The sequence below is a fragment of the Balaenoptera physalus genome (genome assembly GCF_965194825.1).
Source record: "Balaenoptera physalus genome assembly, chromosome: 11".
NCBI classification, from domain to species: Eukaryota; Metazoa; Chordata; class Mammalia; order Artiodactyla; family Balaenopteridae; genus Balaenoptera; species Balaenoptera physalus.
This window is the reverse complement of record NC_138896.1, coordinates 19568663-19592352: the sequence shown is the minus strand read 5'-3', so window position 1 is coordinate 19592352 and position 23690 is coordinate 19568663. Positions and strand designations below refer to the sequence as shown.

The following is a 23690-nucleotide window of genomic DNA, read 5'->3' as shown; positions in this document are numbered from 1 at the left end:
CCCTTGCCCCCAGACATGCATAGTCTCACAAGAGCGGTAAATTTGTTACAGTTAATGAACCTACACTGACACATCCTAATCACCCACAGTCCATAGTTTACATTAGGGTTCACTTGTGGTGTTATATATTCTATGGGTTTAGACAAATGTATAATGACATGTAACTTTTGGGTCACTTTTAAGCTAAAAAGAAATCTTTTACCTTGCTGTTTTGAATAGCCATGTCATTTTGTGAATTTGTTTTGACTTGTTTTCCTGCTTCAGTGAAGGGGGAGACATTCATTTAGAGAACAGTTCAAAAGCCAAATATGCAAACTGTTGCTAAGATATCCATTATTGTCAGAAAAATGACCCTCTGAATAAGAGATGATAATTCACACCTGATAGATGAATCCTAACCCTTACTTTGGGTATCAGCCCCTGGACTGGGTAGAACAACACAGGGACCTGTAGAGGACCCAGATAGAGATGAGTGGTTGCATCAGCTCATAGAAACTAACTGGACCCTTCTGGGAATGTTCTAAACAGCTGGTTCATTATAATTAGAGACATCTCCTATAACTAGGTTGTCGCTGAAGTTAGAGTGGTTGGAATTTTTTATTATTATATAACAATGCTGATGAAAATATTTCAGTGGCTGGGCTGATTTTGCCACCATGCCTTTCTGGAATTTCTAAAATTTCAGGGGGTTAACAGATTTCAATTTTCATTCCATAAATTATACTGATATGATCATGTAAAGAATAGTTGGCAGGTAGCAGTGAAGGGGAGAGAAACTTGGGTGGTCTTGAGAAGATACTGGAACCACTGAATAAGGGTGGTCTAGATATGCCAATATATATAAATGTTTACAGATATTCAGTTGTATATAATTCAAGAAAGCTCTTATTTAAATGGGTAGAAATACGTGTCTACTATTTCTGCTAGTGGCCAATTTCTGTCTTGGGCAACGTTAGCAGTAGGAATGAACCCTGCACTGGGAATCAGAAGTGGACCCATATGACTGCTTCTTTGCTTACTGTGTGACCTTGAGGGGTGAAGAGGCTCATCTTTTCCGTACAACTGGAATAATACTAACCTCATAATATTATTTTGAGGAATAAACATCACTATAAGTGTGAAAGCATTTTATAAATTCTGTTGTGTTTTACAATTGTAAACTTATTTGAAAATAACTAACATAAAGGTATTACAAAAAGTCAAGGTAACATGTGGAAAGTGTTTGATACAATTCTGGGCATGGTATGTGCTCCAAAAAATTGGTCCTGATTTTGTTTAATTAAAGTATTTACTGAAGATGTATACACACACACACATATACACACACAATGGAATATTACTCAGCCATAAAAAAGAATGAAATAATGCCATTTGCAGCAACATGGATGGACCTAGAGATTATCATATTAAGTGGTTATCATATTAAGTCAGAGAAAGATGAATATCATATGATATAACTTATATGTGAAATCTAAAAAAATGATACAAATGAACATATTTACAAAACAGAAATAGACTCACAGACATAGAAAACAAACTTATGGTTACCAAAGAGGAGAGGAGGGTAAACAAATTAGGAGTTTGGGATTAACATACACACACTACTATATGTCAAATAGATAAACAACAAGGACCTACTGTATAGCACAAGGAGCTATACTCAATATTTTATAATAACCTGTAATGGAAAGGAATCTGAAAAAGTATCTATCTATCTATCTATCTATGAATCACTTTGCTGTACACTTGAAACTAACACAGCATTGTAAATTAACTATACTTCAATTAAAAAAAAGTATTTACTGAGTGAATTCTATGTCCAAAGTGCCATGAATGGATCTTTGAGTTATAGATGAGGCTCGTTACTAAAAAAAATAAAAGAGAGATGCAGTCCATGAAAATATTGATAACATAAGGGGAATATGTTATACCTATGAAAAATGTTGTATGGAGATTCAGACAAAATGATATGGAATTTCTGAGGAGAGAATTATATCCACATGAGTGAAGGGTAGGCGGTAGAATAGTGAGAAATGAGGTTAGAGTGTGAAAAGATGGGGCCAGCTCAGATGTGATCTCAAATACCCAAGTCCAGGACATGTGGACTTCATCTGAAGGCAGTGAAGGAAAATAGAGTTGAAGCCTCTTTGTGTAGGTTGGGCTATATTTTGCAAATAAATAGCTTCAGTGTGTTTTTTTTCCTAAATGCCTAAGTCTATCATATGGACAGTTACAAAAACGTGATTTTTAAAAAAAAATTTATTTATTTTATTTATTTATTTTTGGCTGCATTGGGTCTTCATTGCTGCGTGCGGGCTTTCTCTAGTTGCGGCGAGCAGGGAGCTACTCTTTGCTGCGGTGTGCGGGTTTCTCATTGCGGTGGCTTCTCTTGTTGTGGAGCACGGGCTCTAGGCGCCCGGGCTTTGGTAGTTGTGGCTCGCGGGCTCAGTAGTTGTGACGCATGGGCTTAGTTGCTCCGCGGCATGTGGGATCTTCCCGGACCAGGGCTCAAACCCAAGTCCCCTGCATTGGCAGGCGGATTCTTAACCACTGCGCCACCAGGGAAGCCCATGTGATTTTTTTAAAAAAGCAATTTAAAATTGAATTTTAAAATTGTATCAGGAGTTTTTACAAGAGATCAGCGGTCATTAGATTTTCATGATGGTGTCGTTTAATGGCATCATTTCCTCAGGTCCTTAGACCGACTTTGGTTTACTTGGCCTAGGGTTTCAAGAGGTGGTGAGTGCTGAGATTTGAGGCAGGTGGATCTGAAGCATTCAACCTAGTGGCCCCAGGGAATGGTATTGCCACTTCATTAATTAGTTCATGGAGCATCCCTCTGGGCTTGTTTAGCAGGATTATCCCTATTTTTACGGAGCAAGAAAATGAGGTGTGAGGTGTTGAATTGGCAATCTGTCCTGGAGTTCAGAATTTCAGACCTTTAGTCAGTTCCTCAGTTTGTAGATCTTGTTCTTATTAATCCAAATATGCATGTTCACAACAATTTTAGTTTCATTGAGTTTATTTTTTTTTTAATAAAAATTCATATTTTTAAGTCATGCAGGTTTTAACTTGAATTTGACCAGTTGTGATATTGTCCAAGTGTCATGTGGAATTTGTGAGCTTGAGTTAAATTATATACTTAGACTTGTCAAATTCACATAATGTTTTTTTTCTGTTTGTTGTTGGGTTTTGTTTGTTTGTTTGTTTTTGGTACAGCCATCTGTGACATAAACACAATATAAATGAGATACCAGAGGCAGAGTGATATATTGAAAGGTGCATGTGATTTATATTCAAAGACCTGGCTCATCCCATTCTAGCAGAGTGAATGTGCTTAAGTCACTTTTGCCATCTTTGACTTTGAAATATTTCCAAGAAAAATGTTAGCCAAATATTTAATCTATCTATCCATCCATCCAACTATCTAATTTCTACTCAGGGAGTGACTCCTCTCTGATTCACCAGGCTAACCTACTTCTCAATATCCAAATAAACTGGGTTTTCCAAGACAACGTTGAACCCAGTTCAGAATCAAGGTAAGAGGTCAGCTATAAGCATGTTCTGCTCTTGCCTGGTGGTGGTTCCCTCACTAACTGACAAAGCCAACCGGGAGTATGATCTCTGCTGAGTCCAAAATGAATGTCCGAGTTTTGCATTGATGCCTTTTCAGTTGATTTGGTTCCATAGTCACAGATTACACCTAACACTGGTCAGGATGCCCACCAGCAAGACATTCCTGGTACACGGGGGTCTCAGTGGGAGTACTTCGTACTCAATCCTTTGGGGTCCATCCCTCCATAACCAGGTGTGTTGATACTTAACATTATTCTCATATTTCAAACATTATTTATTTTCAAAGGGCAAGGGAAAGTGTACAGCCTAATAAGAAAATGTTCGTGTTTTAAAAATATATTCTAATTGATTATTATATTTCCCATATCTAAGCCACGGTGTCTTTAGGTTAGCACCAAGTGACCAAGTGACCAACACTTAATCTCTGATAAGGGCTTTGGGAAAGCTCCCCTTATATGTAGTTGATTTGCTTAATTCTTTTGTGATTTAAGTTATTATTTAAAATGCCAATTAGAAAAATGCATTTTTAATGAAAAATGGTATTTTTTCCCCTCAAAAGTCCTAATTGTTTTATACAATGGTCTTACATTTTTTTTTCAATTCAAACATATTACTTGGATTATTTTTTCAAATTCTTTTATTAGTATATCTGGAAACAGACTGATTTAGTTATTTTAACTAAAATGACTCAAAGAAATATATATTTAAGATTAATCTTCAGTTCAGCTGGTTAAATCATGAACATTTGGAGAGTATTTTTGTCATACTGAATGAGGAAAACAACTTATTCAAGACAGATGGTTTAATTTAATTCAAGCAACAACTTACAGACTCAGAATAAAGTTGTATAATTATTTAAAAAATCATCTATTTGTGAATTTCTGTATATAATAACTATAGACATGTATGCGCTAAAGAAAAATAGCATATATCAGGCAGCTCAACAGGAGTTTCCAAGTTATTTGTTTATCTAATGTATTCACCTTCATCTTTAATTCAACAGTCTAACAGGGTATTAAGCAATCAAGTTTGGACGGAAAGACATTTGAAAAAATAACAATTGGTATGACGTATGTGCTCAGTACATTACTAGTTAATATTGAGGGTAACTACAAAGTAACAGTAGGGACAATAAATTAAAAACCAGGTAAATAAAATGTACAGTATGTTAGATGATGGTAAGTGCTATTAAAAAAAACAAAAAGGCAGGGAAGGGCAATAGAGAACCAGGGATGTGGCAGAAGCTTTAAGTTCAGTGGCCAGGGAGTCAGTATTAAGAGGTGGGGAGGATTTCACGAGGCAGGTACTATCAGCATAGACGCAGAATGAGAAAGGCCTGTCCTTCACACAGGCAAAGACTCATTTGCAGTTAAACAAGCTAAGCCTTAAGAGGAAGCAAATCTGCTGGGAGAGGGATTTGTAGTCATCCAAGGTGCTGTAAACTACAACCCTGGCCAAAGAACTTTATTCCTTGTAAATCAAATCTATTTTCTTATGCTATAGTATGAACTAAATAAATCAAGGGACCCTTGGGATCAATCAAGAGTAAGCTTGCAATACATTCCATTAAACTGAAAAAACTGCCTCTTCTTTATTTCAGCAAATTCTCAATTCTAATAATTTATTCTACAGAAATGCTTACATATTTATGCAGATAAATATTTATGAGGAAATCTATCATGGCATTATTTGCAACAGCAAAATTTAGAAACAACCAACAGGATTGTCATTGAGGGACAGGTTAAATAAATTATGGCACATCCATGGTGTGGAATATACACAGCTATTACAAAGAATGAAGCAACCCTTACTGTAACTACCAGTATGGAACAACCGCCATGGTAATTGTTAAATGAAAAAAGCAAGGTGCAGAAGAATGGGTTATAGCAAGTTATCCCTAGGTTTAAAAATTACATGTATAAAATGTCCACGTAAGACAATATATATATGTAGGTATAGGCTGCCTTTGAATGAATATTGCTAATTCTGGTTGCAACTTTGTGGTTGGGGGACAGGAATGGGAAAGATTCTTCCTTTTCACTGTATGCCCCATTTTACCACTTGAATTTTGGTCAGGTGCATACATTATCTGTTAAACTTTTTTTAAAAAAAGTCGACATCACTGCAAATATTAGCTTAGGGCCAAGAATCTCTGGGTTTAAAATGCAAAATAAAATTATTGTGATTGATTAAAAATTTTTTACTCTAAATTAGAGTCTCTTTTAATTAAATTTCAATAAACATTTATTGTTCAACTAGCAGGCATTGCCAAGTGTTGTTTTAGGCACTGGAGAGTCAAGAAGAATTCTACCCCTTGTTCTTCTCAAAATGGCATAATTTGACTGAAGAGACAGTCCCATAAATTATTTAGGGTTAATACTTATCTCTAAAATAACTACCAAAGTGCAAAGCAAATAGTGGTTCACTTGTATGGACAGACCTGCCCCTTAGTATGTGTGATTTTAGGCAAATTAATTAATTAAGCTCCAGTTTCTTCGTTTGTAAAATGGAGTTAAATAGTAAGTACTTATTCAGGGCATAGTTTTGATGATTAAATGATATATAAGGCATTTAAATTGCTCAGTACAGTGCTTGTCATTAAATATAGTGAAATAAATGTTGGCTGTTTTTATTAATCAGTTCCCTTTGCTATTTTTATTAATCAGCTCCGTTTCAAATCAGGAAGGAAAAAAAAAAGCCCTAAAAACAAAAGTGGGATCATCAATACTATAGTAGCCGTAGCAGTTTGAGACAGAAAAGTAAAGAAGGGTGAACAGGGAAGGACTGGTGATGACTGGGCTGGGCGTTGATTAGCAAATGGAATTTCAGCAGGTGGAGGAAGGGGGAGGGCGTTTTGGGCAGAGGGGCTTGATGAGCAAAGGCCTGGAAGAGGATTCAGGGTGTGTTTTGGGAAGGGAAGAGGGTAGGCTGGTTTGACCTAAGTCACAACTAGAGGCTGGGGAGGAAGGAGTGTTGGTGGGAGATGAGGGAACCAAGGAAGCAGTGGTTGGTCATGGGGGTCCTTGTAGGCCAAGCTTAAGAGTTGGGATATATCTTTCTTTCAGTGGAAACCAGATAGCAGAGGACTGAGGAGAGGATAGGGTGGGAGGAATTAGGGAGAGGAATGATGAAGAGGAGAGAGAGGGCCAAAGGGTCAAGGGAGAAATTGAAGACACCAGATGGGGGTGAAGGGTCCTAGCTATTTAATGGAACAAGCAGAGGCAGCAGGAGATAAAATCAAGATGGGGGCTTAGCTTTGTAAAGGGGTAAGGATGCTTCTCCTGAGACAGGCAGCAAAGGAGAAAAGTGGTGAAGATGTAGAAGAAGTGGGTTATGGAGGGAAGGGAGGTTGAAAGCCTTCATGCCTGTTGGCCTTTATTTTCTTGAAGTTTGGAGGGAAATGATGTGCTGAGAGTGAGTGTGCCTGGAGTGTGATTTTAGGATTTAGGATGAAAGGTAGGGATTTGGACAGTTCACTGTGGGAAATGTAAGAAGTAGTTGATTTGGGAGGAGAACAGGGTTGGCCGATGCCAAAGCCTTGTCTCAGGCCAAGGTGCCCGAGGAGCCATGTGGTTCTCGGTACAGTAGCCTGGACCCTGGAAGCAAAAGGAGTGGGAAAGATGACCAGACCTACCCAGATGCAAGGGATTCGGGAATGGAGGGTGGTGATCAGTGTCTGGCTGGTGGATAGAGGAAGAAGTGAAGTCGAGAAAAGCTGATGAAGTCAGTCTCAAGAGAATAGGATGGGGTCAAGTGCCTGGTGGGGACCCAGAAACTCTAGGCAGCAGGCGGGTGAGGAGAGATGACCAAACACTATGTTGTGGCTGGAGGGGGAGGACACTTGGGAGTCCAAGATTTTATAGGATTATTTTATTTTATTATTTTATTTTTGTTTTACAGAAAGTAATTGCTTAAAAAAGTTGCCTTAAAATTCTCATAATAGCTCAACAGTTTCTGTTGTTGGCACAGATCATGAGCAGTATGCCCAGCGCTTAAGTGAAATTTTTCTTGAGAGCTCTGTTAAGGCAACATACCATCGATAGAGGGTGAGCCCAGAGTGTTTATGTAAGTGGAGAAAAAAGCAAGGTTTTAACAAAGGCAACACAGGTCTCAGCCAGTTCCCTGGAAACCTGTAATTTTTCCTCATAGGGGGAAAAAAAAAGCACTCGGTGCTTTGTATTTCATAAGCTCGGTGATTTGTATTTCTTTGCTTTTGAAGGTAAAACCAGTAATCCACAGCAGGATCAATGTGTCAGCTCGCTTTAGAAAACCGCTTCTGGAACCCTGCGCTATCTTGTAAGTTGGAGCCCTTTACATTTTGAGTTAAAATTGATGTGGTGGTTTCCTTTTGGGTTGGGATTTATTTTGTAGTTTTAAAGGCATAACTGTGTCAAATGGTTTGGCTCACTGGCTTTGCTTTTTTTCCAGCTTGATTGCAAATGGAGACCTTATAAACCCAGCTTCTCGACTCCTCATCCCTAGAAAAGCCTTGAATCAGTGGGATCATGTACTACAAATGGTCACGGAAAAAATAACTCTGAGGAGTGGGGCTGTCCACAGGTATGTCAAAGTAATCTTGCAAGTGGATGGGTTTCAGAATTGCTGAGGATATTCCCAAGAGGCTCTGTAGTCACTGGTCCCTAGATTTGAATTTCATCTCACCAGTTAGGCTCTATATGCCTCAGTTTCTCTATCTGTAAAATGGGTATATAATTGTTCGTACCTTGTAGGGTTGTTTTAGGAAGGAGTTAATCCACATAAAGAGCTTAGAACAGTACTTGGCACATAGTAACTTCTCAACAAATATTAACTGTTTATATTCTTTGGCACATAGAGCACATCAACAAATATTAACTATTTTTTTCTTTTGATTTACAGCAAATAGGCAAGCATCAGCATTGTTTTATTTGAGGAGGACTTTTTTTTTTTTTTTTTTGAGTGAGTCAGCTTCTTGACTCTTAATTAACTGTCCTTTTCTTTAGGAGATATTTATAATTATCTGATGGTCCAAATTATTTGCCTCAGGAAAAAAAATCAGACATCAGGAGGTATTAGTGGGTTTAGGAAGGAGGCAAGTTAGAGAGGATAATTAAGTGGGGTTGCCTAAACTTGAGAAATCACAAACATTTTTCTCAAATTCTAATATTTAAGTGAAGATTAAAATCATGGCTTTTAAGTTGTGAAGCCTATGAAACTATACCTTGATGGAGTCTCACTTATTTATTATCTCATAGGTGGGAGGGTTACAAATAATATAGACATATACAGAGATTATATATAATATGTGACACACAAATATTTGAAATCCAATAAAGAGTTTTCTGGTAGTTATTCTTGAATATTATCCTCACCCAGTCTCTCTAACATACTCCACTGGTAGAGAACATTATAGACATAGAGGGTAAAATAAGCTCTCAGATGGTTGTATGTTTTTCAGTTAAATGTGGGTACAGATTAATGTATGCATATTTACATATATTAGTATATATAGTTTCACAACCATTGTGATTTTAAATATAATTGTTTTAATTGAAAATATAATACTTCACATGCAGTAAAAAATGCAAATAGGACAAAAATATAAATAAAAACTATTTCTCCCACCTCAGGTTCCCCAGTCTTTCTTTCCAGTACTTTTCTGCATCATTGCAGGATGGAAACTGGAATTCATAGAAACACAAGTGGGAACACACACACATGAATAAATATGTAAATACACCTTACTTTTTTCCCTGTAACAACAAATCTTGGACAGTTTTCTTATCAGCACAAATTGCTCTATCTTATCATGTTTAACGACTACAAAATATTCCATTTTATGGGTGTACCTTAATCTACTTAACAGTCTCCTCTTGATGGAAATTTCGGTCATTTTCAACCTTTTGCTATTACAGTACGTGTTTTTGTATCTAAGCAGAGTTTATTAAGAGATGAAAGTGTAGAAGTTGAATTGCTGTATCAAGTGGTGAATGCTATTAAATTTTGATAGATACTGCCAACTGTCTTCCAAAGAGTCTGTACCAATTTACCAAAAGTGCATGAGAGGGCCTGTTTTTCATGCTCTCATCTATACTATAAAACTAACAAACATCTTGTCTTGGTAAAAGTAGTATTTCATTGTTTCTTGAATTTTATTTATTTAATATACTACAACAACAACATCACTGATCATTTCTTGTGTGCGAGTCATTATTCCAAGTGTTTTACATTTTTAACTTAATTAACTCAGCAACCCTATGAGGTGACTAATTCTATTAGTCTCTTTTAATAGACATGAAACATGAGACATAGAGGGGGTAATTTACTTGCCCAAGATTATTCAGGTAATGAGTAGAAGGGCTGGAATTCAAACCTAGTAGGCAGTCTGCTCCAGAGCCTGTGCTGTTAACTGCCAAGCTAGTCTGTAAATAAATGCCATACATTTATCTCCCATTATATATGAATGAACATATTCATTACATATGAATATGAATATATATCTCTCATGGCCTTTGCACATTTATTTTATTAATTTATAGGGACTCTTTATATATTACAGGAATTAGCCCTTTCTCATATATGAGTTTTAAATATGTTTCCATATTTAAATATGTTTATGTTTCCAATTTGTATTTTTATAACTCTTTATGTTTCTTTTTGCACGCAGATATGATGAATTTTGATGCAGTCAAATTTTCAATCTTTCATTATGATCATTAGGTTCTATGATTAGCTTAGGTCTTCTTCACTCTGAGATTATAAAAATATTCTCCCATGTTTTCGTCTTTCAACTTTTAAATTTCATTTAAATCTTTGATCCTTTTGGATTTCATTTTGGCATCAGGAGTAAAGGCAGATCTCAACAGTTATACACTGATTTTTTTTTAAAAGATATATAGTTTTGTCTTTTGACACATACATAGATGTAAACCCACTCAATAAATAATATGAAGCACACAAAGATACATACACACAATTGCATGCCCAGATATACCTATTCATACATATATTGATATGAACAAATTAATACATAGAAATAAAATATATTCCAGAACAAATACAGAAATGAGAATATAGTTATATGTCCCCTGAACACCTGAATACTTGGAGAGGCTTAATTCTTACTGTAATGCCAGACATGAATGAGGTTTGGTTGCTGCTCACTTGGGACACACCTACCCTCCCTTAACAGAACAGAACAGGGAGGGTTCCCTGTGCATCAGTATATATATCAAAAGCATCCCACACAAATTGGTTCAACTCCTTGTTTTTTTTTTGTTTTTTTTTGTTTTTTTTTGTTTTTTCAACTCCTTGTTTATGATTCTTGCGTTTTGTAGCAAAGTAAGAAAGCAGGTCAACAAGAGTCATATAAAAGAAGGCTAAAATCACAGGCTAGAATTTATTCAGTATCTTTTACCTACCTGTAGAGGAAACCAGTCAAATTTTGGCTGTTTCCAGAGTCACAGCTTTGCTGCCTTTTAATTTCTAGCTATAAAAGTTAACTACTGATTCAGATCTTCCCATTTTGAAGGAAAATGAAAGAAGAAGAATATCTGGATCTAGGCCAGTGGTTCTCAACCAGGGCAATTTTGCCACTAGGGGATGCTTGCACTAGGGGATGTCCGGAGTCACAGGGAATAGGGGCAGCTACCATCTGCCATCTAGTAGGTAGAGGCCAAAGGTGCTGTTGACATCTTACAATTCCCAGGACAGCCTCCCCACCTCTCCTACAATTATCAGGTCCAAAATGTCAATAATGTTCAGCAACCCTGGTGTAGGTCAAGGCAGAAAATCCAGATATCTGGGTTAAGTGTTGGTATTTAGACTTTGAGGGATAGAATTACATTATAAAGAAAGACTTTAGCATCTTTATACTAACTCAGTACTAACACATTTTAGGGGGTTTGGTGGCTGTTTTTGTTTTACTTCTTGACTCCATATGATATGGCCATTTACATAATCAGTAAACAAGTAGACAGGTCAATGGCAACTATCACTGCCCTTAATTATATAATATAAGAAGTCTGAGAATCTTAAAAGTTATTATCTTAAAACCCTTCCAGTTACTAACTCTTTTGTTTATCACCTTCAAAAACATGCATTGTCTTTGTGGTGTAGTTTTCTAATAGTCTGTTTTTTCTTGTTCTTTAAACAAGTTCTGTGGACACTTTAAATCGTCTAGCAAAGTTATCACTGTTCTTTTAATAAGTAACATATTGTGGTTTGCAGCAGCAGTTTTACAGTAAAGGGAAGTTCTTGTGAAATCCCTTGATTCTGGGAAGATGAGGGAAGGCAAAAGAAAAAAGAAAGGAAGCATGAACGCTATGCAGTTCTGCATCATTAATACTAGCAATGGGTTCTTTTACCTCCTGCCCTCTCACCTCTTGTTTTCTGACCCAGTTCTGTGTGCTTGGATGTAAAATTTTGGCTGAGGGCTGCTCTTGCATGGAATGCAGTAAGTGGCTTGTCAACCTGACCAATGCATTAAGAAAATGAATTTTAAAGGTGCTCACAGAATATAAGTAGAAGAATCAAACTTCAGTGGAAGCCGAGCTTCATTTAAAGCACGACGTTCTCTACAAGTTAATTCTTTCCCTCTAAAATATAAATAGGGCAGCAATAGGGGATCATTATGTTAGATTGTCAGGTTCCTTGGGATGAAACACTGTACAGCTAGAGAGTAACTGCATCTGCATTATAGCAATGGCATTTAGCTGAGTCTAATGACTTTGAAGCATTTATAATTCAGTAATTAGCATCGTAACGAATGAGCCAACTTAAGAACAGAGTTTTTAATTGACTCTGTGATTTTAAGCAGTTCTTGCAATGCTTGTTAAAATTTTAATCGCTGGCATTCATATTTTGGCAGACTTTATACTTTAGAAGGAAAACTGGTTGAGAGTGGGGCAGAGTTGGAGAATGGGCAGTTTTACGTGGCTGTCGGCAGAGATAAGTTTAAGAAATTGCCTTACAGTGAATTACTTTTTGACAAGTCAACGATGAGAAGGTCTTACGGGTAAGTTTGCATCCTCATTCACTTCTCACATTTTAATTATCACTTGAAATAGCATTGAGTCTTATGCTGACCACTGGTCTATTTTATAGAATCTTGTTTATCAGTTAAAATGGAAAGCATGCATGAAATAAATTGATCGGTGTTTATTTTGCCGTGATTGGAGATTGAGAACTATTGCATGAAAATATAATTTTGAGGAATCCATGATAGACTATATAGTATTTTTGTTACCATTCACTTACGAATTTATAATAAAGACTTATTCTTGTGAAAAAGATACAGGGCGGGCAGTGAGCTTCTATACAGCATACGTTATTAGAAGTTTTAATAGCATCTTAACTGGTTAGCTAGACCGAATAACTTTTCAGTCGATGCACAGAGAAACTTCTAAAGGTGATTAAAAATGAATATTTTCTACTTTAAAAAATAAAAACAGTAAAATATAAAAATGATATAGTTCCTTTTGTACAAAGAAGTAGAGTGGCTGGGTGTGTAGTTATTACATGCAGAATTTTAAAGATTACACTTTTAACTACACATAGTACACAGTGGACCATTTTCCTGTATGAGATGTCATATATTTGTGAAGAATGACTTATTTCAGCCCAGTGGATGGATGCCGAGGCATGCGTTTTCATGAAGAGCCCCAGCCCTGGATGCAGGGACCCTTTGGCTTGCTCATGGTGCCCTGCAATCCATCTCTGCTGCTTTTCTGTGTCCACTTTGCTAGAAAACTGACTTTTTGTAGTTGTCCTCTGCTAGGGTGGGTGATTTGTGGCAGAGATAGAGCAGAATGTCACCAATTTGTTTTCCATTAATTTGCAATCTGTGTAGCTGGATGGAGAGGCTAGCCAAGGGTTTCATAAGTAATAGATGAAATGGAATTTCAGGGGTGGTGTTTGAAGTATGCAAGCAGACTTACTGCTAACCATCCTTACCCATCCATGAAATCAAATCCTTCACAACCTTTGCTAAACAATACTGGGTTAGGCTGCTGGGCGTTGCAGTACACACTGCAGTAAGAGCTTGTACTTGATGGCAGTGAGAAAACTAGCTCATGGTGGCCTTTCTCAGACAGATTAGTAAGATTTACCCTTATCTCTGTGGCCTCCTTATTGTCAGAGAGGATTAGGTTTCAAGGTGGGTTGGGTTTCAAGATAGATCTTTTCCTATAATAGAAACATCTGGGAAATAACTTACTCTTAGAGCTGAAGAGAATTTTTTACTTTTTGGTGAGAATGACTGGTTTAGAAACTCCCTGAATAGACATGCCAGTGTTTTACTATTCTATGCTTCTATCAGAGGTAGACATTATAGACATGATAAAAACTGTGGAAATTTATAGTTTTAAATGCCATCTGGCAAAATCATCACTCGGCTTGGGAAATGATTTTTTGAAATGCAAATAGAAAATTTAGAGATCTGATTTAAAATGCTATGAAAAAATTTAAGACAGTACTAAATTTATTTGTAAGCATCAATTAAAATACTATACAAGAGGGACTTCCCTGGTGGTGCAGTGGTTAAGAATCCGCCTGCCAAGACAGGGGACACGGGTTCAAGCCCTCGTCCGGGAAGATCCCACATGCCTTGGAGCAACTAAGCCCGTGTACCACAACTACTGAGTCTGCACTCTAGAGCCCGCGAGCCACAATTACTGAGCCCATGTGCCACAACTACTGAAGCCCGTGTGCCTAGAGCCGGTGCTCTGCAACAAGAGAAGCCACCACAATGAGAGGCCCTCGCACCGCAACAAAGAGTAGCCCCTGCTCACTGCAGCTAGAGAAAACCCGTGCGCAGCAACGAAGACCCAACACAGCCAAAAATAAATAAATTTATATGAAAAAATACTCTACAAAAAAACATTAAAGGTCTTTTGGAATGGAATTTGGAAATGTTATGGTGGTCTTTGTGAAATTGGGAAAGTCTATGGGACTTTTTGTGAAATACTGATGTCAGTAAGTAGTTGAGTTCCGTGTCAGGATGACAAATTGAGATGACAATTATCTTGCCTTATATATTATTTGTGAATAATGCTCAGATTTCTAAATTGCGATTTGTTTCCGCAGTCAGAAAGCCTCTTCACTACCTCCTATTGTAGGATCCAGAAAGTCTAAAGGGAGTGTAAGTATCAGATGCTTTACTCATTAATGTTCTATATTTCTGTATGATACAGAGAGACTGTCCTTTGGGTTTCAATTAAATTAGAAGAAATGAAACTTAGCCACCTTGTGGTATATAAGCAATTATGTGAAACAACACTAGAACATTAATGTTACAACTAAGTTTCTAAAGGAGAGCTAACATTTTAAAAATATGGATTTCAAAATATCTTTTTCCTAATATACAGACCTGATAAAGTTTATACCATGGTTGAAATCTAGGCAGTGGTACACAAATGAGAAGAAATGCTGTATTAGGTCACACCAGTGGTCTGCCCAGTCTTGTTTTCTGTCACTGACCAAGACTGAAAAGAAAGTTTTTGTAACAGAATAGTAATCCTCAGTTATGTTCCTTTATAAGATTGAGAATCATTCCAAATATTTAGCTCCTTATCAGAATCTTTTCCATCCATCATTCATTCATTTGTTAATTCAGCAAATGTCTACTAAATACCCATTATATGGGAACTGTGACAAGTATTTAGTAGGTAACTTCTTAACCTATTTGTATTTTTTGTCTGTACCCCCTTATGGAGATGAGTTTCATGTCATGCTGGAGTATTGCTTTGACAGGTCTTCTTGGCTGAAACTTCTCTTTCTACTCTTTTGGTTGAACTTCCTGACCTGTAGTGGTCAGAATTGATCTGACATTTCCCCTTTCTGAATTAAATAAGCAAAATGCTTATACTGGTGTTTTGTAAAATAAGTGGCTGCTGGGCAATGATACTGTCTCCTAATGATGATTTAGATATTTCTTCCCCTCCCCACTTTCTGTAATATCATGTGAAATTCTTGAAAAAGAAAAATAATTTTGTGTGAAGAAATAGTGCTGATCTCAGTATAACAAACAACAGACATACCCACTCATTCGCTGTAACTATTGTACTATTTATGACAAAGCTCTTGCCCTCAAGAAACTTACAGTCTAATTGAAATAGAGAAAATAGTTTGAAAAGGTAACTAACAAGCTAAAGCTAAATATAAAAAATGTGCTGAGATAGCTATACAGAGGGAATGAGACAAAAGGAATCAATGTGCATTGGCCAAAGTACATGGAGGACGTTGAATTTGAGCTGTGCCTTTGAGGACTGTTTAAGATTCAGGTGAAGGTTAGTGAGAGGAAAGGGAGATAGAAAGGACAGTGTGAAGAAAGGAGCAGAGATGAGCACACGGAGAAACAGTAATTTTGGCTGATATTCAGTGAACACTCGAGGGTTCAACACCATGCCAAGGTCTTTACAGATGTGATTTATTTAACCCCAACCCCATGAGGCAGGTACTGTTGTTATTGCATTTAAAAATGAGAAAAGGAAAGACAGAGAGTAGAAGTAGCATATCCAAAGGCTCCATTGAGTAAATGGAGGGGAAGGATTGAGTCTAGATGGCCCGCTTGGAGGGAGCTAATGCTTCTGACCCCAGGCGGACAATGAGTCCCTCAGGCCAACTGGAACAGAGGGTCCCTCATGGTGCGGAGGCTGACGTGCCTCACTTGGCAGGTGGTGGCAGTTTTAGATGACCTCGAATGTCAGAATGTAGAGTTTAGTCTTTAGCCTTGAGTTAAGGGAAGCTCATGAAGGCTTCAGAGAAGTGAGAATGTTGATCCAAGTCCAGTCTAGAAAGGCCAGATCTTTTATGTGGAGAAAACCTTAACATGGTGAGAGGCCATAGATGAGGTGTCAGTTACAAAGCAAGTTCCATAACCTTGGTATAAAGTTGTAAGAGCCTAGACTAGGTAGGTGGTGAGGGAGCAGCGGTAGGTGATTATTGCTCATGAAGAAACAAAGGACTTGCTAGGTGATTGGATACAGGGGATTAATGGAGCAGTTGGAGCCAAAGATAACTGCAAGCTTCTGAGCTTGGATGCCTGAGAAAATGGTGGTACTATGGCTAAGAAGAGGGCAACTAGAGGAAAGAGTGACCTGCTTACTTTCCAATGCATTGAGTTGTGTCATCACGGAATCTAGTTGAAAAATGTTCAGCTAGTAGTTGTAAATGGCAGAGGCTGAGGACATCAGATGTTGATTTGCAAGTTCATCCACATGATGGTCATCGTCGAAGAGCAGAGACGTGTCATGGTGGTGTTCTTTCCTCACACCCAGCACAGCCTGGCAGGGAGCAGGGTTCTTCACGCTGTTGAGTGAGAGGATGGGGGAGTGGGAGCCGAGAGAGAGAGAGAGAGAGACAGACAGACAGACAGACAGAGAGACAGACAGACAGAGCAGTGAGAACCACAGAGGACCCAAAACTTCATGCGTATGGAGAGCAAGGGGAGAGAGAGAATTCTAGTAACTGAAAAATATATTTTAGCCACTATAAAGCTAAATAAAAACCAGGAACTTAGGGTTTGGAAATTTTGTCCTCTTGCTCTTCTTCAGGACTTTGGAGTGGAATCTCTTCCACGTACCATGCACATATGAGCTCATTAACTCTCACAGTACAGCTGGAAAGGTGATGGTTAAACAGAGACCAAGTGTAGGTGAATAACCGACCTAGGTCATAGGGAAAGTTCATGTCAGAACCAAGATCAAGACTCAGCTCCTTACATTCACAATTACTGAACTTCGGGATTAGGTGCTTACTCTTCTGAAATTTAGAATGTCTGATTTTTTAAAAAAAATGTGTAATGTGTTTCCCGTTTTAAAATTCATACACAGGAGGCACATACATGCCTCTTTCTTGCCCATTTGTTTGGAAGATCTGTGCTGTGAATACTGGGTCATCTAATGATGATTGGTGAAGTCTTCTGTGTGTCTGGCATGGAACTAAGCACCAGGGAGATGGTATTGAGCAAAAAGACACAACACTCTCTCTTAGCCCTGGCCTACTCAGGGAGACAAGGGTTACGTAGGCGATGCCACAAAGCAATATGTAATTACAAAGTGTGACTAAAATGAAGGAAAAGTATAAAACAATATGCAAGAAGATAAAAGGAGAACTTAGGTATGTGTGTCAGGAAAAGACCTCTTTGAGGAAGTGGCCTTTGAAGACTCCAAGTTATATTTTGAGATGAATTTCCATCTCATACACAGCAATGACTCAAAATTATATTGCCATACTATGACTTAGAAAAATACATTGACAGCAGAGTCTACCTCTCTTTCCATAATGCTCCCTAAGCATTCTATAGATTCATCCATCCATTCATCTGCTCATCTAGCCATCCATCCAACGTGTGTTTAGTGAGCACTTACTGAGTGCCAGGAATTGCTCCAAGCAACTGGCATAGATTAATGAACAGACAGACAAGGTTTCAGACCTCAAGGAACTTTTGTTCTAGTGCCTGTATCTGTGTGGGAGTAGGGAGGGTGGAAGAATGGGGGTAGACAGACTATCAATCTCTAAACAAATATAGGGACTTCCCTGGTGGTCCAGTGGTAAAGAATCCGCCTTCCAATGCAGGGGACGTGGGTTCGATCCCTGATCAGGGAACTAGGATCCCGCATGCCGTGGGGCAACCAAGACGGCGCGCCACAACTACTGAGCTCGCGTGCCTCAACTAGAGCCCGTGTGCCACAAACTATGTGCCCTGGGGCCCGGGCGCCACAACTAGAGAAGAGAAAACCCGCATGCCACAACTAGAGAGAAGCCTGCAGGCCGCAACAAAGAACCCATGCGCCTCAACAAAAGATCCCACGTGCCTCAACGAAGATCCTGTGAGCTGCAACTAAGACCCGACACAGCCAAAAATAAATAAAATAAATAAATAATAAATATATAAACAATTTCAGATGGTGATAAGTGCTATGAGGACAATAAAATGTGGGCACTAATTAGGACACTAATTGATATAAGATTCTCTGAGAGTGGGACCTTAATGATGTAGAGGAGCCAGTCATACGAGGTGGGCGCAGGAGAAACAGTCACAGGGGCCCTTGGTAAAGAGCTTGGCGTAAAGGAGTGGGGCAGAAAGAAGGCTGGAGTGGTCTGCGATTAAATTGGAGGGGCGGGCAGGGCCCGATCGTGTAGGCCATGCATGGAGTTTGGATTTTATCCCTTACCAGGACACCGTTTGAGGGATACAAGTAGAGAGTGGTATCATTTGATTTGCAGTTTTAAGGGATCATTCTGGCTGTGTTGTCTACAGAGAAGGGGGGCGGGGCAAGAACAGAAGCAGGAGGCAGTGGGAAGGCTGGCGTCCAGGTGAGTGATGCAGGTGACTTAGACAGGAGGCAGCAGGGCAGATGGACATCTCTCCTACTTCTTCTTGGAGCATATTGTAACTGCTGTCACTGATTGACCCGTTCATCCAATAGCCGTTTATTGAGTTCATATTATGTCCCGAGCACTGTTTTAGCGCTTGTGGGGAAGGGGAGGCAGAGATTCCAGAGAGAACTAAATGTATGAAGCTTCCATTCTGGAGGAGGAAAAAGACAAACAAATACACGTGTGATATTAATCAGGGATAAGCTTGAAGAGAAATGCGTGAGGATATGGAAAGAGAAAGTGAGAGAGGGTGCAGTATCCTTTGGGTGGCCAGGGTGGGCCTCCTTTAGGAGGTTATATTCAGCTGAGGGGAGTAACCCGCGGGGCACACAGTAGATTCTCAGGAAACCCGTCTAGTGGATGTGTGAGTGAGTGCTGTGAGCCGCACAGAGAGAATATTCTATGCCAGGAGTTCTAAAAGCACAAACTTGTTTTTTAATAGAAGGATCAGTTTGCTCCTTTCCTTTAATTAATTGGTTCCCTGGAGAATGCATGTGTTTTTAAGATCGTTAACCGCTTGGCACTGAGTGGGGCTGTGAGTGAATGGGACTATGGGCGAGCAGGCTTCAGACTTTCGGAACTACTGTCCAATCAAAGGGAAGGCATCCCCGAATTCGTGATGCAAATCAAAGGGGACACAGAGCTGGATTTTTAGGAAATCATTTCTCCACACTGCCTTCTAGGAATGGCTGTATTGCAGCATGAAGGAGAGTGTGGGTGGGGGCCTGACAGAACTTCAAAAAAAAAAAGAGAGAGAGAGAAAGCTGCCATATTGCATAGAGGACCCTGCTGTGCAGGGGTGACGTGTCCGCGAGGCCCCACCCTTGTGGTAGGGAGTGTGGGTAACGGGGGCTGGGGGTTCTGGGGGTCCACCAGACCCTTTCAAAACAGCCAGGGAATGCCAGAAGTTACCCCTGTTCAGACTGGGGAGTCACAGAAATGAGCACCTTGAGAATAATTTTACCTTGTGATTCTAGCCTTGAAAACAAAAGGAAGATATAAGGGAATCCTCTGAAGTCCTGTTAAGTTTGAAAAATTAACCCACTGGCGGGAGGCTGTTCTCTAGCTGCGAGGTCTCACCACACGGAATCCAAGCACCCTCTAGTGGAAGAGATGTAAAATCAGGGACGTAGTTGAAAGAGCCAAAGACGACGTTAAGTTGTCTTTAGTTGTCCTTATTACCATGTGGCTGATGTATCTTGTGATCAGCAATTTACAGGTTCAAATATTGTAATTGCTAAGGTTTTGGTAAGAAAATGGCATGATCAAAGTCACGGTGAAGCAAGGTCAATTCCAAATGCTTCCCAAATTCCATTTTGCCTTTTGGGAAATGGAGTCCAATTTGGATAAAAGGGTTTCTCACACTTCCCATCACTAGATGCACAGTGAGAGAAATGCCAGCCTAAGTCTGGGTCTGGTCCCCTGCTCAGAAGGTCTCCTGGGTGCATCGCTGAAATACACACACTGTGAAGGCTGCTGTGTGCGGCAAATCTCTAACAAAATTATTTTAAACTTGATGCCTTATGGCCCGTATGTCTTTGACACATGTTCATGGGGGCTGAAAATGAGTCTACCTTGTTAATGAAAGAAACCTGAGTTGATTGGATCTTGTTGGAAAGAGCCTAGGGAATTACTGAAAAAAATCCCAGTTTCAGTAGAGTGAGGGGTGATTGAAGGGCTCTTTTCAGTGTTTTGTTTGTTTGGGCCAGAGGTTTGCTATTCCTATCAGATATTTTGGTATGTGTGTGAGGCAAAGGCAGGACAGTGGTTGAAGTGTCACATGGGGTCTAGTTTTTGCATGGGACACGCTGTAAAATTTGGCTGCTTCTTGATTTCTTCCACTTCGGGAAAAAGCCGTAATCTATTACTTCCAGGTAGTTTTTTAAGGGAACCATTCTATATAATAGCTGTTTCTAGTGTCTTGGGTATTAGGAAGGTTCAGTGTAGCAGAAAAATCAGACCTGGGTAACCCTGAGAAAGTTAATTCCTTTATCTGTAAAATAGTGATAATAATACCTATCTATACATTTGGTAAATATTTGTGGTTATGAGTATTTAGCACACAAGAGGTACTTAGTAATACTGTTTTATCAACTAGCATAGCTCTTATGAGATGGCAAAACTCCCCTATTCCCTATGCCCCACAAATAGCAATGACTATCGATGTATCCAAGTTATGAGTCACATGCAGAAGTCTCAGAAAAGAAAGGAAAATCCATCTCTCCATTCCTTTGCCCTTCCCTTTCTCTATAATTTATTTACATATTATCTATAATTTATATAATTAACTATGTAAATAAATGAGTATATATAATTTATATTATATAATTTATTTATATCTTTGTATTTATTATATATCTATTTTTTTAGATGAATCAATATTTTCTTTTTCTAATTTTTATTTTATATTGCAGTATAGTTGATTTATAATGTTGTATTAGCTTCACGTGTACAGCAAAGTGATTCAGTTATACATATACATATGTCTATTCTTTTTCAGATTCTTTTCCCATTTAGGTTATTACAGAATATTGAGTAGAGTTCCCTGTGCTATACGACATGTTTTCTTTTTTAAAAAGAAAAGCATTTAAATTCTTTCCCATCTTCTAATTACAAAACAGTTCTTCCTTTTTTCTCAGTTTAATTTAGTTCTTACTCACCAAGTGCCTGGCGGTTAGTCATTAATCAATATTTGAACGCATGAGTGTCAATTACCAAAGCCATGCCTCATATAGTTATTGGAATCAACTAGTCTTTCTTGATGCTTCCAAATTGCCCTTTTGAGTGTCCCTGACAGAGGTGTAGTAAATCAGAACTTCCTGTATATTCAACAACAGAGTTGATTTTTAAAATTATATGAATCCCCAGACACTCCAGGATGGGGCATCTGCTTCTCCCTTGTTTTACCCCTTTGTGAATAAGAGTTTTCCCAGAGAGCGGTAAAAAACTATTATGATGAGATCCAGAGTTTCTCATTCTTTAAGTTTCATTTCAGTCCTTGAAAGTTCAACAGCATCTCTGAACATTCCAGTAGGCTTACTAGAAGGGTTACTCCTCTCATTCAAGGCTTTTAAAGTTTTAGAATCTTGGGACGAATAGACTTGTTTGAAAATAGACTAGAATGTGAGACCTGGCGGATGGTTTCTTCTCACATGATGGTTTTGGAATCTCTACTATAATCACATTAGCCATTTTTCCTGCCTGGCAGTTTACGGCCTTGTGAGGAAGAATCATTAAAGAAAAGGAAAGAAAAAAACCCAACTCTGGTTGCAGTTAATGCAATAATTAAATGGAAACTGTATGTTTAAATTGCAGTTGGAATAGGAAATTAAATTATGCAAAAAAGTGTTATAGGTTTGGACAAGTTTTCATAATGTTAATAAATTTATGCATAATTCATTTTCTTGTAGGCTATGACAAAATAGCATAAATAACTTCATTTGTAAGGCTGTGAATTTTTCTATTCTTAATTGGGTGATAGCTAAATCTATTTAAATGCTTCTGGTTGACTGAATATATAAATGTTTAAAATGGGCAGTTATAGTAGGTTTCTAGGCAGATTTGTTTGTTTAATATTACTACACTTATTTTCAGATACTAGCATAGTACAGATGTTGCATAAAGATTGCACCCAATATGATATGAGTTTGGTGTGGTTTTTAAGAAAAAGATATTAACTCTCTGCTCTTGAAGGAAGCACTCGGATAGTCTTTGAACAAAACTACATGCCAGGCACTGTACTCATTACTTTATAAACGTTACCATTTCATCCTAATGATAGACGTAATGGCAGGCACATCAACCCCATTCAATTGATAAGGATCCAGGCTCAAAGAAGGTAGCAGTTAGTTACCCCAAGGTCCCATAGGTGGTTAGTGGCAGTGCAGTGGCTCTGAGACAGGTATTTTGGGTCTCTAAAACGTGCATTCTTTCTACTACCTGCAGCCTCACACCTTACACACTCAGGTAAGTGTAGCACCTGAGCGTCTGAAGGCCAAGGCTGTCTTGTTAAGAGGGTGTTTCTCGCAATGGCCAAGCAGTGGCTGAGTATCGGCACAGCTGTTCCTTGGGTACAGTAGCCACCACTGTAGGGATTCTTATGCGGCTCCCCAGGAGCTGTATGTGGGCCAGTGACAGGAGCCACTGAACTCAACCTCACCTTCATGCTGAGAAGCTCACTTCGCAGATGCAAGGTCTTCGTTTCGAGAGGCACATGGGAATCAGAGGCAACCACCAAAGGTGTGATCATTGGGGGCTGCCTTGCAGGAATGAAGGACATGTGGTCTTGAGCTGCTTGTGTCTGTGTTGCTCTGGATTTGTGATTCATAGAGACCATGGCAGTCACCAACAGATGAGTCAATATCAGGGGATTTCTACAAGCACAGTGCTTGTATGATGATACCGATACACTCACAGTGACGACCAGTTAAGAAGATATTTCTAGATTAACTGATCAAACGGGTTTGTCATTATTCCTGATCCAATAGCTGGCTGCTGATTCTTCTGAAGGGTGCAGGAGGGAGAGGAAGGTTAAGACAGCGGACCCACTCTGCTCCTTGCTGGCTGTCTGGCCTTGGGCAGGCTTAACCACTAAGCCTCATTTGCTTGTCTATATAATGGGGTGATAACAGTACCTGTCTCTCAGGTTATGAGGATTGAGTGAGACAATTTCATAGAACACCTGGTACAGTTAAGTACTCAACAATTGTCAAGTGCTGTTATTTTTATTCTCCTTCCTCTGGTAGACCCTTCCT

The 23690-nt window shown here is 38.8% G+C and overlaps 1 protein-coding gene across 2 annotated transcripts in view; it reads left to right on the top strand.

Moving 5' to 3' along the window:
• DCDC2 (doublecortin domain containing 2) overlaps window positions 1–23690 on the top strand; it is a 157545-nt gene that overhangs the window by 39926 nt on the left and 93929 nt on the right. For both annotated transcript variants that reach the window (XM_082415202.1, XM_082415201.1), the window contains exons 4-7: window positions 7796–7872; window positions 8005–8136; window positions 12425–12571; window positions 14641–14695. In XM_082415202.1, the coding sequence (XP_082271328.1) occupies window positions 7796–7872; window positions 8005–8136; window positions 12425–12571; window positions 14641–14695 (411 nt within the window). The remainder of the gene's footprint in view (window positions 1–7795; window positions 7873–8004; window positions 8137–12424; window positions 12572–14640; window positions 14696–23690) is intronic.